This window comes from Girardinichthys multiradiatus, chromosome 6 (genome assembly GCF_021462225.1).
Source record: "Girardinichthys multiradiatus isolate DD_20200921_A chromosome 6, DD_fGirMul_XY1, whole genome shotgun sequence".
NCBI lineage: Eukaryota > Metazoa > Chordata > Actinopteri > Cyprinodontiformes > Goodeidae > Girardinichthys > Girardinichthys multiradiatus.
The window spans coordinates 4,105,909-4,124,272 of NC_061799.1; the positions used below are offsets into that span (position 1 = coordinate 4,105,909).

Here is an 18,364-nt window from a genome sequence, read left to right on the forward strand (position 1 = left end):
TTTCAGGTTTGAGTCAGGCTTCAGAGCTCATCATACCACTAAAACAGCACTGGTAAAAGTCACTAATGATAGTCTCATGGTCAGATAATGGCCTTTTTGTCTTTACTTGTCTTGTTAAATCTTAGTGCTGAATTTGATACAGCAATATTTTCTTAGAGAGACTGGAACGTTTAAAAAGGAAAAGAAAGAAAGGCTGTGACATGCTGCGGAGATCAGGGGAACACCTCTAGGCTGGTTTTAAACATATTTGTCTGACAGATTCCTGTGTGTTCATGTAAATGATAGGTCCAGGGTTACTTGTTGAGTAGTGCAAGGTTCAGTGCTTGGGCCAATTCTACTTACTATAAGTTCCATAGTAAAATTATTGTAATACAATTAATAGATACAATTATCAGACAACATGGGATATATTTCCACTGTTATGCTGATGAGACTCAGCTTTATTTATCCATTAATCCTGATTAATCTAACCAGTTAGACTACAGCAGCAGTTGTTCCCAACCTTTTCTAACTTTTTGAACCATTTTGTTATACCATGGGTACCCCTTCAGTCAAAAATGTTAGCAAAAAATAAAATGTACAACTGATTATTAAATGAAAACCTTTTTATTTAATCTCCTTAACTTGAACATTTAGTTTTTAGTCAGTGTTTATCTTTTCAGCTCAAATTAAATATAAAGAACACTGCAGTGTTGTGGTGAAGAGAGAGCTGAGCCGAAAAGCGAAGCTCTCAATTTACTGGTCGGTCTACGTTCCTACCCTCACCTATGGCCATGAACTTTGGGTTATGACCGAAAGAACGAGATCCCGGATACAAGCGGCTGAAATGAGCTTCCTCCATAGGGTGGCCGGGCTCTCCCTTAGAGATAGGGTGAGGAGCTCGGCCATCTGGGAGGGGCTCGGAGTAGAGCCGCTGCTCCTCCACATCGAGAGGAGCCAGTTGAGATGGCTTGGGCATCTATACCGGATGCCTCCTGGACGCCTTCCTCAGGAGTTGTTCCAGGCACGTCCCACCGGGAGGAGGCCCAGGGGACGGCCCAGGACACACTGGAGGGACTATGTCTCTCGGCTGGCCTGGGAACACCTTGGGCTCCCCCCGGAGGAGCTGGAGGAGGTGTCTGGGGAGAGGGACGTCTGGGCGTCTCTGCTGAGTCTGCTGCACGGTGACCCGGTCCCGGATAAAGCGGAAGACGACGAGTACGAGAACACTGCAGCAGTGAAAGTAAATAATCTAAATACATATAAAATCATTATAAATAATAAACCTGCCTTTGATATAAGAAAAACTAGAGCGCTCTTCAATAAATAGACGTTTAAACTAAAAGAAAATCAGGAATAGAACATTTGGCAAAAATAATAGTCAGGTTCACTAGTTTAACTTTGTTTATATCATTTTACTGATCTTTAATGAGACACCTGAGCTTTGATATGCTTTGTTAAATCTGGAGGCAGAGTGGAAACAACTGTTACTTGTCTCTCCCTCTCCTGGTAGCAGAGTGTCATTCAGGTGAACAGCAATGACACTTCTGCTTCAGTCTTTCCCACCTGTAGTTGTTTTATTGTGTCTTTTTTGCTCTATTGGTTGTTTGAAGCTTGGTGTATTTTGCACCTGGGTCCTAATGAAGCATCACACTTCCAAGAATTAGTATAGCTGCTTTGCCATTTTCCTGTAGCCAATCCCAGCCTTGTGCAGGTCTACTATTTTATCCCTGATGTCCTTACACACCTGTTGGCAGTGTATCAAATACCTGTTCTCCCCACTGTTTTGTTTAGTTATATTTTTATTTATTTTTTACTGTTTCACAAAGATTACTTTAATGTGTTAATGTGACAGTAACATTAATAGCAGCAGAATGCACTACACTGACCACTGGAGACAGGGCTTTAAGCCTAAGCCAGCCATCAGTGAGTCCATGGAAATGCAACAAGTTCCCTGCCGAGCAGAGAGACCAAGTGGAGCAGAGAACTAAAACATGCTAGCTGTAGTTTGTTTCATTGCTTATTTTTTTAGCACAAAGTCATTATCCTTCCATGGGAACAGCTGAGCTCTCTTCCTCCTTTTACACTTTCTCCCAGTGGTGATCTGAGGTGAGATTTTAGTTCCCGTCATAGATTTGTAAATTTTTCCTGAAAACCAGTGCAACCAACTGTTTAGTTAGAGTCAAAGTCTTATTCCGTGGCCAGAAATACACAAAATATCTAAAGTATTTATAGTAGTAAGATAAGGCCTTTAAACTCAGGGCAAGACAGCAATTGAATCAGGGCGTTAATGCGGAAAAAGTCTTCGGTGTGGCTAATTATAACAATTCTGCCAACAATTCTGTGGTATCTTATAAGATACCACAGAGGAACAGTTAGTTCTTATGCCAAGAGTAACATTTTAATTGAGAATATATAGAAGCAAGTGATTCAAAGCAGTGTTGTAATAATACCAGTGGAAAGAACATTTGGTCTAGTCTTGTCCTTTTTGTCCTTTGACAGCACCTGTATAGCACAGGTACCAGGGGTACATCTGAATTCTAGCAGTTCATTAATCTCGAAGAGCCAAGCTGAAGGATAACCACAAACTATAAATTACAATGAACACACATGCTTTTTTCTTGATAACTATCAGCTGTTTAACAAGAATATCATTACATTATTTTATAGAAACACACTGCCTGATCTCCAGTGTTGCAAACCGCATCAAGTTTGCTGTTTGTAACATAACACACAACCCATGACCCTAACAGCATGTCTTCTGAGCTACGCAACATAGGGAATATATTCATGAACTGTGTCCTGGTTTGCTTTGTCCTTTCAGATTTCTAAGTGTATTTAAGATATGATTTCTGCTTAAAGTCATTCATGTTGTTGATTGTTTATTCTGTCTTGTGTATAAGTTTATTTTATTTTTGATATCAGGACACAGGTGCTGCATCTTGTGAACAGTTTACCTTTAAAATCTGAAAATGCTATGAAGCATGTTAGAGGATTGGCATTTCTTACCTTTGTGATCCAAACTGTTTCAAATAAAGGGATCTAGTATGAAACTTGATTACTTTTGCATCTTTTTTGCTTCATAGTAACCCCTCATACAATAACAAAACACAATAAACTAAAAAAAGTATTTTAGCTTTTATTTCCACCCTGATAACTCAGAGTTTAGGACAATGCTGTTGAATCTCCTCACTACCATTCTAAAAGGTGATCAGTAAGGCTTGAAGAAAAATCATGCAAACAAGACCATTTTAAATGATAAAGTCTGAGTAACAATTCTACAAATTAAACATAACATATAACTGACTTATTCTTACAGCACAGACAAACTCTGAAATGCTCCTGGCTCACAAGTCAAAGTGAAATAAATAAGAGAAATGAGGAACATAAATGAAATATTAAAGGCCAAAAACTCAAACTTTAAAATTTCATATGTTCATTGAAATGACAAGCCTTAACCTAAAGGTTAGTATAGTTAAGTTTTAGGATAACGCACAGAAAATAATGCTCAAAATGGGCCATTCCTAAAGCCAGTAAAATAATAAATATGATTGTGTTGAGCTTTTAAGTCACATTCTTATTTATCCTGTTTTATTTTTTGCTTAAATTCTCTATATTAACACAGTCTTTAGTTACTCTGACTTATTAATTAAAGCTGTCATTAACCTTAATAAGGATGCAATTATAAACAAGCTGCTGAAGGGTCTTAATTATTTTTGGTGGCAAAATCTTGCATTTCCATCCATCAAATAATACTACAATCTATTTTCTTTCTTTAGTGTTGAAAAACATCCATCATTTACATAGAAAACTGAAGCTACAGTTCAATGAATTCCCAGTATATTGGACATGTTTAACTACAAGATTATCTATGTAACTTGAGTTATTTAATAAATCGTAAATAGGCAAGTCTAAGATTTTCTTTTGCTCTTTATTTTAAGAAATAAAGAGCAAAAAAAAAATCTGAGCATTTTGCTCCTTTTCCTGTTCCTATAGTCTGAAAATGTTCTAAAGAACAAAAGAGCCTAATATTTATTCTGTCACTGCTTTGCCATCTTTTTTATTTATTTATTTTTTACAAAAGTCGTACAGAAAAACACAAGCACCAGTAAAATTCTATCATTGTAAAGCACTTATTTAAAGTTGGATTATTGCATTGATGAAACCATACATTAGATCTTAGAAGCATATGTTTTTTCTTAGGCCTCTACTTGTTGTTGATGTTGTTGTTGAATAAATGACAGCCACTGGGTTAACACAGATGTGGAGTGACTCTCACTTTCCCACAGTGATCCATGTGCTCTGAAGCACAGGGATCAGCTCAACCCTTTTCACTTTGCTTGTTGCCATGACTGTAGGAAATGCAACCCTGTTAGATGTTCCTATTCTCTCAGTTGTTTCCATGTTGATGTCTTTCCTAAGCCCTTCTTATTTGTCAAGAAGTTTAACAAGGCTCTGCCGAAGATCATTGAGATCAAAGATCTTAATGTCCAGTATTTCTATGGCCCTCTGGATCTCAGCATCCATACGATCCCGATCCTCCAGGGAATTACTTAGGTTCTGCTCTGTGTTCTGGATGCGCCGCTCCAACTCTGAGCTTCGCATCTCCATTTCCTACAGTACACAAAAGACATTGAAAAGTACAAAAACTGGAATTTTGGACTGTTTTCAAGCTAGTTGTTAAAATAACTGCAAACAGAGCTTTACACAATGTAATATTTTCTTCCCTCATACATTTAAAGGTACTTGTAGAATGTAGAAACTTACAGTAACAAAAATGGAGAATGAATTAACTCATTGAAAATATTTAAGTCAGTATTACATTATTTCATTACATTACTATAGCTTAGTTTTAGGGTAGGTAAATAGTCTGTGATGACTGATTAAGGATGCTCTAATAACTGGTAAATGTTAATAAATGCAAGGCTAAGGGAATTTCTAATTTCAAAATGCTTTATGCTTTACAAAAAACTAATCACTAGTGACTTATTTAACATTGAGCATAATCTAATCCTACATAGAACTTATGCATTTAGCCTATTTTCAAATGTTGTCTGTCATCCCTACCCTTAATCTGAGAATGGCTTCATCCCGCTCATTTTCCATCTCATGATACTCTGCCTTCTTACATTGTAATATGTGAATCTCCTGAAAATGAAACGGAAGGAACCAATTACATCACTGCTTATGATGTGCTTTACTGACTCACTATTTAGTGCAGCTAAGGAAAAGAAATAGGCATTTTCCAACCTCATCTTTGGCCTTCAGTAAGGCCTCCAGCTCCTCCAGTGACTGGGTAAGTTCATCCTTCAGCAAGTCACTGGGTCCCTGACCTCCATGGGTTTCCAGTTCAGCCACCTTGCAAAACATGTAGAATTCACGAATGTGTTTCATAAGGGAAAAGACTACAAATTCATGTTATCAAATGCAAAATAGGACAAGTGGTGCTTATAACTGTCAAATTTGAAAAACATAAATAAATAAACCAGCCCTTAAAATATCAAACAACTCCTCCCAGCTTTGCAGGTTCTTTTCATTCATCATTCATGTATCAAGTGGCATAAAAATGGAATATATATAAAGAAAACAAGCTCACTTAACATGATTGCTTGAGTTAAGTAAGATATATGTCCATGGGTTTTTTTTATCTTTCACTAGCTAGGACTTTAATAGTGTAAGTTTGTCCAATCCACTTTGCACACTTAGGAAAACAAAAGGCTATACATGATCTACTGAAAAACATTTATACATGACTGCAAAGCTGAACTATGACATTCAGAAGTATTGTTCTGGAGTAATTAAATAAATACAAAAAAACATTATCAACAATACAAATGCATGCTTTTTTAATTGTTCATTTTTGTGAGAGGTGAGAGATGAAGACAGATGAACTTTAACATTAGGCTCAAAAAAGAGTAGCCCTAAGAATGTAAAATTAAAGACCAGGAAAATTCCCCAACTGTGACTGTGCAGACATCAGGAATTAAACTATTCCAAGTAGTTCAAGGAGGGTTCTCTGTTACGGATGTCAATTTGAAACTGAGGAAAATAAAAAAAAACTCCCCTAATGTAAACTGATTTGAACGGTCAATATGACTACAAAAGCACTATATAAAATCAATCCATTTGCTTTTATTATATAGAGTACCACCTGCAACAAACTGCGTTGATTAAGACAAAGATAAATAATTCAAGGATAATTTAAGGTTTATAAAGTATCGGCTCTAACCACAGTGTCATTTTGGCACATTTAAACAGAACAAAATGCAGGAAATGGCTCAGCACCTTGCAACAAAGTGTAATGTTTTAAAAATATATTGTAGAGATAAGAGCAGAAGGAACAAAGAAAAAAAGTGACAGGAGTGTATATAACAGCTCCCACTGGTGATTTTTCATTTTCACCTAACTGGGCCATCGAAAGTAGGATATTGCTGTCCTACAAAGCACCCCCACCACACTATCCACCCTGGAGACTTGAACTATTTTCAGCCGCCTGGCCCCCTTCCTCAGACATCGGGGAACCAGCTCCGTCCAACCGATGTAGGCTGTATGGAGATGTACGCTGTATGGAGATGTACGCTAACTGGTATGAATTAATTTGTCAAGGTAGAATGCTTTCTTTCTCTCTCTTATATATCAAATATATAGATATAGATCTAGATCCATCCATCCAGATCGATAGATCCAACCATCCATCCAGATCGATAGATCCATCCATCCATCCATCCAGATCGATAAATCCATCCATCCATCCATACAAACACAGTCAAATTCAATACGTTCTGATGAGGTTTATTATTAAAAGATTAAAAGTACATTTTGTAAGTAACCTTTAAGCAGATTTTAAACCTATTTTTCATTAAGCCCACACTTCTGTATTACACATTTTATTTTTATTGGTCTGCTGTAATCTAAGCTTAAATGTCATGTGTTCATTAGCTGCAAGCAGTAAATCATCATAATTACCACAAGTAAAGGCTTGATAACATTTGCTTTATGTTATTAATCTACATAGGGAGTACATTTTAGTAAATAAGAATATTGTGAAAACGTTAATTGTTTTTTGTCACTCATTTCAGAAGGTGAAACTCGTATGTTATTTAGATTCATTACACATTCACTATACAGTAAAAATATTTCAAGCCTTTATTTCTTGTAATTTTGATGAGTCTGGCTTAGAGATATAATGAAAACCCAAATCTCAGTGTTTCAGAAAATTAGAAAATTGTGAAAAAGTTTAAAATTGGAAACTCATGGTGTTGCACCCTAATCAGATAATTAACTCATTAACATCTGTAAAGGTTTCCTGAGCCTATAAATGGTCTCTCAGTCTGGGTCAGTAGACTACACAGTCATGACAAAGACTGCTGACTGGACAGATGTCCAGAAGACAGTCATTGACACCATCCAGAAGGAGGATAAGCCACAAAAGGTCATTGCTAAAGAAGTGCGTTGTCCACAGAGTGCTTCACCCAAGCATATTAATAGGAAGTTAAGTGGAAGGAAAAGGTGTGGCAGGGGCACCAGCACAAGGGATAATCACGGCCTTGAGAGGATTGTCAAGCATTATCCATTCAGACTGAGGCTGGAATCAGTGCATCAAGAGCCACGACACACATGAATCCTACACATGGGCATCAAATGTTGCGTTACACTAATGAACCAGACAGCGTGAGAAGTGTCTTACCTGGGGTAAGGAAAAAAGAACTTTACTGTGCAATAATCTGTGTAGTGTCAAAATGCGGTGAGATCCTTCCATGTATTCATGCAGAGATTAATTAAACACTCATAATTAAATCAATGAAATATGATTTGGAGTATGTTTTAATTCTTTCTTTTGCTGAAGTGTATCCCTATGATTTAGAAACAATCACATATGATGAAATGAGAGCCTAATTTTTAGAGTATCAAATAAATAATGATCATATTACATGGATAAGATGTCATGAAACAGTAAAATGAGTATATCTTCGCACTCTGGAACTGAGGACTGAAGAGGCCTGTATGGAGTCACACATTGAATGTGACTGTCTTATCTTTTTCAGAAGTCTTAACTGTCTTATCTTTTTCAGAAGTAGAAAACTACAAGTATAATCAAATAAATATGTATGATGATTTTCTATTTTTCTACAATTATTAATGTAATGAAGAAGGATAATGTTAATCAATTGTGATGTATGAATAAAAAGAATGAAGTGATTTTTTTTTTTAGCTGTAACTTTGTGAGAGCAAGAAGCAGAGAAATACTGTGTTAGAAAGCTTGAGGCTGAGCAGATAAGGAGCCCGAGGTAGAGTCATAACATCAGGACGGGAGGGGCAGAGGAGAGCCAGCTTCACGGGAACTGGGCATGGATGGAAGGTCAACGAGCAAGCTCAAGTCATAACAAGCATGGGAGCGAGAAACGAGAATCCAGGTGCACGCTTTTTTTCATCAGTCTGAAGGTCGAAAAACAGGCAAAAGTCATAACACAGGGAGCCAGCTGCGGGCTGTTTACGACTCTGTCTACGGAGGCTGGGAGACAGCACCGAAAAGTCACGGCGACCGCGTAACTCAATGATGGGAAAGCTTGCCCGGCAACAGGGGATGCGCAGTGAGGCCATCTGCAATGTAAAAACTGTACCAAAGAAACAAACGGGGTTGTTTCCTCGCAGAAGACCAGTGAACAAGATCGGACGGAGAAAGAAACAGATGAATCAGAAGACCGGAGATGCAGCCAGGCTGACAAATTCTGCATTATAAAGAGGATCAATCCGTGTGCCCTGAGAAGAGCTGCAACTCTAAATTGAGAATCCGAATTTCATCTGTTGCATTTTTACCAAGACATCTGAAGTGATCTTGGTCAGTGAACAACTGAGTGCCCTAAGTTTCAGGCTTCTGGAAGTCCTGAACCATCCTCAATTACACCTCAACGGTTTCCTTCAACTATTCAGCCTCTGGAAGCTACCAACTTTTGAAACATATGCCAACAAAGTTTCTGTTTTCTTAATTTTTTTTTTTTCTAAGTTGACCATAGAAACCCCGAGCTTCAGCGCCTGTCCACTTAGAGGAAGAAAACTGAAGATTTGCGCTTCACCCAAGAAAATTGCTCGTTGCCTACTGAAGAAATCATTCCATTCGTATCCATGGTGAGCCTCCGTCTCCAAAGCCTCTTCAGCCTTACCAGTTTCAGCATTAGGGAAAGATAGAAATAAATCAATCAACCTAACCTATTATTCAAATTATTAAGTTTTGCTGATTCTTAAGCTGTTACTGACCCCTGCAACAGTGTTACTAATTACAGAAAGCATATAAAATTATAGAGAAATTGTGGACAGTCAATTATTTGAGTCTCCTTCATTTTTGGTTTTTCATTGTTGGTCAAGTCTTGTTGCCTGGTTCTAAGAGATTTTAGGAGGTTTTTATAGGTTGCCTTAAGCCAAACTTGTTAAAACAGCGCCCTTGGTGCTCGTGCCGAGCCACTAAAATCAACCTAACCCATATACCAATTGCAAGTTGTAAAATAGGGAATGAGCAGCCGTTAACAGAAGTGACTGTCGAGGAGTGGATGACTGCTATGGGCTACTCGGTCGTCCAGACCACCAGCTAAAGAAAGGCGAGACTTTTGGATGCAGGCTGTTAGAGGTTAGGCGTGTCATTTCCCGACACCAGCTTAAACAGATTTTCCAGTAAACCTGCTTAGTAAGACCTTCCAGGTTTAGGGAAGTCCGGACCCGTTGGATGGAGAGCTGGATTGAGCAATCCCCTTAGAAATAGGGAAGTAGGAGGGAGGGGGTAGCTCATCGGACAACAAAAGTAGTAAATCTATATACTATATGTGTTTCACTTTCTGAAATGAGTGAGAAAATATAATAATCTTTTTCACAATATTTAACATTTTTTAGATGTACCTGTAGACTACTGACTTCTTAAGGGGTGTCAAACCTCAACTGGGGGTCAGGAGATGGTAGCCAGAAATCTAAATTAAATGTGATAGCCAATGGCGTGCAATTCCCTAGTTGTTAAGTAATAAAAACAGCACAGTGTTGTGATGGTTGTTCCCCTTATAACCATTGTTTAATAGTAAGAACCTGCAATAATGGGATTTCAAATCTGTCACTGCCATTTTGTGGACTACGGTTACCTGTTCTCTAAGCCTTTCAGTCTCCCCCTGATATGCAGCCAGCTGTTTCTTCCATTGCTCCACATTAGCATTAGCCTCATGCAAAGCCGCCACCAACTTGGAGTTGCTGTCCTGTAGAGTGAAAAGCTCAGCTTCGAGGTTAATCTCACAAATAGATCTGCAAAACACAAAACAAGTTTCATATTATGCATGCATTATGAAATAAATAAATACAATTTCAACATTCATAAAACTTTAAAAGCCTGGCATATGAAGTTGCAGAATAATATTATTTAATCCTGTAACCATTTTGCACGGTGGCGCAGTTGGTAGCACTGTTGCCTTGCAGCAAGAAGGTCCTGGGTTCAATTCCCGACCTGGGGTCTTTCTGCATGGAGTTTGCATGTTCTCCCTGTGCATGCGTGGGTTCTCACCGGGTACTCCGGCTTCCTCCCACAGTCCAAAGACATGCCAGTTAGGTTAATTGGTAACTCTAAATTGCCCTTAGGTGTATGAATGAGTGTGTGTATGGTTGTTTGTGTGTTGCCCTGCGACGGACTGGCGACCTGTCCAGGGTGTACCCCGCCTCTCGCTCATAGACTGTTGGAGATAGGCACCAGCTCCCCCGTCACCCGCTATGGAATAAGCGGTAGAAAATGACTGACTGACTGACCATTTTGTTGTGTTACAGATATGAACATCTGATCCTGTAGTACAGTAGAAAGACCTCAACACTAAGTAGTCAAAGACTAAAAATGTGAAGGAGTGGACTGATTGATCTAGAGCTGGGATGTTAGCAACAGACACTAGGTACTGTGGATTGTAAAATGTTCTCCTGTTGGATTATACTCTGCTGACAGAGCTGTAAAAGCCAATAGATATTGTTTAAATATTTATTCTGGTAAGAATTATTGTCCATTTCTTCAAAACTAATTGTGCTAGATACAGTTGAAAATTCTGATGTGAACATAAAGAGAAATCTTATTGGGTAACATGCAAATATTGTTAAATATCAAACATTCATTATAGGCACTCAAATGTCCTCCTAGCCTTCTTATTAGAGTAAAAGTGAATTGTACAGGAAAAAGGGATTTAAATTTTCATTCTATGCATTCTGATCTCTGATACTGATATTGTCTAAGCTATGTTCCTACACAGTTTGAAAGCTTGAAGTTGTTTCCCTGGCAACTATTTATCATGGTCACCATTCATGGCACTTTAAGAGCTTTGTGGGTGTCTGAAAATCTTTTTATTTAACTGTTGCTTGCTGTATGGCTCACAACCTTAATATTTTCCACTCCTGATCTTTAAACTAATTGTGAGAAACCTATTATTCCAATGTTTGAGCTCATATTGAAACACTCTGATAACAAACATTTAGCTGTTTTATTGGGTCAAGAAAAAGCAATCACAGATTAGCAATAAAATAATTTCTGTGACAGCATAGTTATAGTTTAACAACAAAATATAAATATATTTAATTATTTAAAAATTAAGTAGAGAAAGTAATATCTTACAATTTGCATTGCTAACACAAATACTAGCAATTCAATTTATATAGCTCCAACTCACAAGAAATGTTGTACAGTGGGGAGAACAAGTATTTGATGCACTGCTGATTTTGCAGGTTTTCCCAATTGCAAAGCATGTAGAAGTCTTTTTTTTTTATATAGGTTTTTATCATAGGTACTCTTCAACTGTGAATATAAAACAAAAATCCAGAAAATCCCATTGTGTGATTTTTAGTAATTAATTTGCATTTTATTCCATAAGTGTTTTATAAATCAGAAAAACTAAACTTGTAAATATTTGGTACAGAAACCTTTGTTTGCATTTACAGATATCAGACGTTTCCTGTAGTTCTTGATGAGGCTTGCACACACTGAGGCAGGGATTTTGGACCACTCCTCCATACAGATCTTCTCCAGATCCTTCAGATTTTGGGGCTGTCGTTGGGCAATACGGACTTTCAGCTCCTTCCAAATATTTCTGACTGGGTTCAGGTCTGGAGACTGGCTAGGCCACTCCAAGACCATGAGATGCTTCACTTCAAGTCATTGACTAGGTCCTGGCGTGTAGTTCTGGCTTGATTCCTCACCACCTACATGATAATTGATGCCCCACGAGGTGAGATCTTGCATGGAGCCCCAGACCGAGGGAAATTGACCGTCATCTTGAACTTCTTCCATTTTCTTATAATTACACCAACAGTTGTTGCCTTCTCACCAAGCTGCTTGGCTATTTTCCTGTTGGCCATCCCAGCCTTGTGCAGGTCTACCATTTTGTCCCTGATCTCCTTACAAAGCTCTCTGGTCTTGGCCATTGTGGAGAGGTTGGCGTTTGTTTGAGTGAGTGTGAGGACAGTTGTCTTTATACAGATGAGTTCAAACAGGTGATGTAAATACTGGTAATTACTTAATCACACAATGTGATTTTCTGAATTTTTGTTTAAGATTGTGTCACAGTAGAAGAGTACCTATGATAAAAACCTATGAAAAAAAAGACTTCTCTACATGCTTTGCAAGTGGGAAAACCAGCAAAATCAGCAGTGTATGAAATATGTCTACTCCCCAACGTATCTACTGGCTGAACTTCTACTGTGACTAACTGTATGTGCTCTCTTTCATACTCCAGACTTGAAAACTGGCTCAGAGTTCATCTGGTTAGTTGTCTTTCTCTGCTAGATGAAGCCACTAAATGAGCTACAACCATTAATGCTTTACTTTTCTTTCCCATAGAAAGTACTCCTGGATCAATGATTCTGTGTTCTTTTTGTGTCTCTGCTCTGTTCTTCCAAACCCCCAGTTTGATGGGTTTCCTTAACCAATTTGAATATCAATTGACTGCACTGTTTGATAGTTAGGATCAATTGGAAAGTATGTATCTGACTTGAAATCTATATGATTCAATTGAATTGACTTTGTAAAATGCCTTGAGACGCAATTTTTTGTGAATTTGGCGTTACATAAATTAAATGAATAGAATTGAAATTCACTTGCTTCGTCAAGGAGAGAGAGACAGGGTTATTGGGGGCAATAGCTTAGCCAATGGCTCCCCCCATAAAAGGTGTCATAGCTTAAACAGAAACACCTGGCCAGATGTAATTTCTTTGAAGAGAGAGAAAAAAGTAGTGAACATAAAGTTTATGGCAGAGTAGTAGGAAAAAGTAGGAAGTTTAGAGTAGTAGGAAAAAGAAGCACACTTAGGAAAAAGTGTTGTTAAAAGAGACTGCCAATAAATAAAAATAGTATGGATACATATTCCTCAAAGTATAAACGGTCATTGTAGTTACAATGACCTAGAAAAATAAAACATTTTTAAAATTTTATTTATATTCATTTTTTAACAAGGTACGTATATTGGCACTAGTACAATAATCACAGAACGTTTATGTCCAGTTTATACAAACGAAAAGTATATATTTGCATATAGGTTTATCCTAAAGAATATTAAAACTCGGTTGATTCCCAAATTCTTGCGTCACCTTTCAGCTTACACAATAGAATAACTAACTTAAACCTTTTATATGTATATAAAAACTTGTATATAAAGATCAAGAGAACAGAAGGACATGAGGGAATAATTCCTTCCCTTACTCCCCTTCCTAGTTGGCCTTTCTCCCCAGCCTCACAAGCTGTATGCAGCCAGAACTTAAACAAAATCCGGTCTCAATCCCTTAATATATTGTGTCCACTTGTACCATTAACACATTTTTAGTCATTTTGTAGTCTTAAAGACATTTTAAGTCTCTCCATTACATATATTTGGTTTATAGTATTGTGCCAATCTGCAATCCCTGGTGTCTCTGCTTGGAGCCATTTCCTTCTCAGTTTTTATTGCTCACAACAGAAGGATTCTAATTAGATATCTGTCAGATACTGTAGGACAATCTGTAACTTCTAGGCCTAGATAATTATGTGTAAAATCAAAACGTATGATTCTCTGAAAAATATTTTGTAAAGATCTATTCATTTCTTTCCAAAAAGTTATGACTTTTGGAAAAGTCCAAATATGGTTAGCCTCTGTGTTACCACATCCATCCACATTCTCTCCAATCTGCTAAGTTGTTTTCCATTCTGTTCTACACAAAATTTTTCAATCAGTTTCTTTGATACTTATGCCTAACCCTCATCTTTCCTCATCTCGTTTTAACATATGCAGTGTGAGTAGGTATATTTTCCTGAAGTCCTTGGTATAACTTGATATAACATTTTTAATTATGCTAACATAATTAAAAAGGTTGAGTCAACATTTCACTTCAAGTCATTGACTAGGTCCTGCCGTGTAGTTCTGGTCCGATTCCTCACCACCTACATGATCATTGATGCCCCACGTGGTGAGATCTTGCATGGAGCCCCAGACCGAGAGAGATTGACAGTCATCTTGAACTTCTTCCATTTTGAAAATTTGATAATCCCTAAAATTTATCCTATTTCTTATTGGTTGATACCTAAAGAAATCATAGTTATTTAGACTATATATCTGCTTGAGAATTTGGAAGTCTGCCAACTGTCCCTTATGTTCATATGTAAAGTAAGAGGTGAGCCATTTGTCTTTAAATCTCATCTTAGGTGTTTAGGTAAGAATTCACTGTCATAGGCGCACCATCGTAACATCATTTCTGCTTTAGTTAGATTACTGTTTCTTCAGACTTTATTCCAAATCGTAAAGGTTAGTCTTATCCAAAGGTTATTAGCATTATTTAGGTGAATTTGTAGTTTTTTATCTGCTATTATAACCTGTATTGGCGGACGTCCTGTGGTATGCTTCTCTGTCTTTCCAACTAACTGTAAAAGTTAGAAAAAAGTTTTTAAAAAAACAACTAAATCTTGGAAGAAATTTTAACTCCAGTAACGGTGGGATCCATCTACATTCTGGCTCAACAATGAAAATTCAATGCCCCCTAAGTTTGTGCAACTAGTTATCATTCACAACAACGAAAATCACCAAATTAAAACCTAAAAGACACAAATATTTACAATGCTCCAGTAACTACACTGAAATATTTAAAGAAGATGTTTATGGACTCTGTTACCCTTCAGAGAGCATCTTCTTAATCCTCTCCTTCTCAGAGGCCAGGGTGATATCTGCACTCTGGCTGCGAAACAACTTGTCCTCTGGCCCATTCACACACATCAATGGAGGAGACTGGAGTTCATCCGAGAGGTCCTGAGAAACACGTTAGTAAATGGACTCTCCTGATATTTTTAATAAACAAACTGACTGCTTATAGAGGTAAAAATGTCTTTAAAGGTTTAAGAAACTGTCTTTATAATGTATTTTAAAATATAGATAAGCAACCTGTTAGGAATCTTCAATGAGCTCAGCTTCTAAGGGATGTGCTTTCAGTAATTGACCAACATGAATGTTACATTTTTGGATCAATCTTTTAAAAAATGTGCAAATAACTGTAAACTAAAGTATTTCGTGCAGTTTATTTACAAAAGCCAATAAAAGACTTACCTGTGAGAACTAGATGAAGTCCAAGAAGTGGAAAAACAAAGAAATGTGTCAATAATAACCAGATGACGCACACTGCCCTTTTTAAAATACAGTCACTGAAAATAAGTTAAGAACCAGTTTTAGCAGTAAAAAGGAATTTTCTAGATGTAATTGGTACACATGCAGACTAGAGATGATTCAGTTTGCCAGCAGCACAGCTAGAACTGGTACTACAGCGCATACATGGTGCTATCACATGCATAATGATGATATAGCAAGCAGGTGCCAAAAGTGTAAGTAAATGGTGAGTAAAAACCCATTCGACAACACCACCAGCACTTGACACAGTTTGATAGTGGGTTTGCGTCAGACTAGCTGGTATCATGCAGTTGCTCTACATGTGGGATGTATGGGCACAATTACAAACATGGAGTCATCAAAGTTGCCCAGTGCTGGTATGCGTAAGGACACCCACAGACTTTGTGTCATGCCACACCATGTTTTAGAGTCCAGTAGCTTTGTTTAGATGTCAGCTGCAAGTGTCATGGGTGTTCTGTGATCCTTGACCCAAAATAAAACAATCCTGTTTTGGACAACTAGAACATTGACATTATGTGTAGGTGCCCTCATTTACCTATTTATATACCACTGTGACATCTGTACATTCCACATACTCCGCAATTGCACAGTACGTCTATCTGGTCTCATGTAAACCAACAATGCTTTAATAATCCAATAAAGTGCTGGGATTGCTGTTTAATGAGTCTACATTGAATTCTCTGTGTGGTGACATTATTATCAGATAATCTTAACTGCTTGCAACAACATCACTTTTACCAAATCTCACCCAAATTGGACTATGCTTAGATGTTTTTTTAGTGAAAGTATTACAGCCTTTAGTAAACTCAGTTGTATGAGTATGCAGAACTATAGATCATGTAAAATTTAAGGAAGAAGGTGGCGGTTAGTGTTTTTTCATATGTGACCTTTTCAGTCAAATACTAAATAATAAATGTAGTCATAGATGTGAAATTTGAAATTATTTTCTATAACCAAGCAGAAGTCCATTTTGATTAATATTTTTGATTGATCAAAAGCCAAATTTAACCAACATTTCTATTGGTAAGAGGCTTCTGGGCAGCGGAGGGTACAAAATGCAAATATGGTTTCCTCCTGAGCAGCAGAGGATAATTTTATCATTGTCCTAGATTTCCTGACTCTCACTGTCCTTTGAGGCAAGTGACCCAACTCCGATTTCTTTTTTTTTTCTTTATGCTCTCTTCATCTTTCATTTGATACAGTTACAGCAAGCTTGTGCACTATCCTAACAGAAATATTTATTTCAGAGGAGATTTTATAATCTTAGTGCACTTTTTGAAAGAGTAGCACTCACCTGAGGGGCAGCAATCGTGAGTGCAGTGTTGGCTAGTTCTTTGTCCTGAGATTTCTCTCGGGCCAAACGAGCAGCATCTTTAACTTCCTTGAATTTCTCTGAAAACTTTAAAAGTCAGACAATTTACTTAATGAGTCCAAAACTATAACTGATGGAAAATCTCAAGGAAGAGGACAGGACAGTTGTACTTTGGTCTTGGTGACTTTTGTTTAATTCACCTGATGCAACTGCTGTTCAGTGGCAAAACCCAGTCCATAGACGGTGTTGGCTCTGCTGTCGGCCCATTGGCCAAACTTCTGAGATGTCTTAGTAAATGTCATGCTTGGTGTAACAGTGCAGTTAATAATTGCCTGTGGATGCAGATGTAAAAAACCAACTTGAGATGCAGATGAATAAAACAAAAATTGTGCAGTCAATAGGTGACTATATTCAATTTTAATTCAGTTTATTTATATAATACCAATTAAAAACAGAAATAATCTCAAGGCACTTCACAAAAATCTAAATCAAATGAAAATGTAATTTATATACAGAAATTCATAGTCAATTCAATTTGATTCTAGTTATAAACAATGCAGTCAAGTTCAGTTTCTTCAAATTGGTAAAAAATATTTACTATGTAGGTAAACTCTGCATCAAGTCACTGACTTGCAGCAATAACGCTTCCAGAACAAACATGTAGCAACAGTGGATTGCATTGAATAGTTAACTTGAACATGTAAAATCTGACTTCCAGAAAACTTTGGTATTTATTACTGTGTTTTATGTCAATGCCAGTCCTTTGGAAAGTCATATGGATTTTTTAATGCTGTGATTATACACACAGATGAAATTAAAACCTTTTTTTGTATTGAAAATTGACTCCACTGCAATATATCTGTCTCAGATGCAATTTACACCTGGCACTGGTATGCATCCTCAGCAGCCAGTCATGTTTGGAAATACAGGCGTAAACACATTCAAAAGGATGTTTCCCTAAGACCAACTTCAGGGGTGGCCTTGAAAACCTTCATCTGCATTACTTTAGAAAATTTTATGCAATCGGTTCTAGGTACTAAGAAACACTAAAGGACCACTCTCTGATCTGACTTGACTTCCCTTAAGCAGCAGAGTAGTTAAAATAAGACACTGCTGTCAGCTAAGGTTTTAACCCATTAAAACAGCTACCTGAGATATTCTACAGATTGTTTGGGTTGAAAGTTTTAAGAAAACCGCCTCAGAATTGAGGAGGGCATTTCCTCACAACTCTGGAGTTTTTTTTAGATACAATATTTCAGTCACTATCGGAGACAGACAAAGAAGAGTCGGAAGAAGAAGAAAGTCAGCTGTCATCAGATGGCAGAGCACAAGTTTTGGGCGCAGTTCCTTAAATGTTGAAGCTGCTAGCAGAGCCAACAGTAGCACATGGCAGTGAAACAATCGGAACTAGCAACTAAGAAGCCGACTCTGT

At 37.4% G+C, this 18,364-nt stretch overlaps 1 protein-coding gene across 5 annotated transcripts in view; it reads right to left on the minus strand.

Annotated features, from left to right (window-relative positions):
* Positions 1-3,104: 3,104 nt before the first annotated feature.
* LOC124869546 (homer protein homolog 3-like) overlaps positions 3,105-18,364 on the minus strand; it is a 37,973-nt gene continuing 22,713 nt past the window's right edge. The window contains exons 4-11 of one of the 5 annotated variants that reach the window (XM_047367459.1): positions 17,133-17,264; positions 16,915-17,019; positions 15,543-15,551; positions 15,115-15,227; positions 10,101-10,257; positions 5,230-5,337; positions 5,047-5,127; positions 3,105-4,593 (exon numbers count right to left, since the gene is read on the minus strand). In XM_047367459.1, the coding sequence (XP_047223415.1) occupies positions 4,408-4,593; positions 5,047-5,127; positions 5,230-5,337; positions 10,101-10,257; positions 15,115-15,227; positions 15,543-15,551; positions 16,915-17,019; positions 17,133-17,264 (891 nt within the window). In that variant the 3' untranslated portion in view covers positions 3,105-4,407. Of the gene's footprint in view, positions 4,594-5,046; positions 5,128-5,229; positions 5,338-10,100; positions 10,258-15,114; positions 15,249-15,542; positions 15,552-16,914; positions 17,020-17,132; positions 17,265-18,364 lie in introns of all 5 variants that reach the window. The other 4 variants (XM_047367457.1, XM_047367461.1, XM_047367460.1 and 1 more) reach the window with 4 other exon arrangements.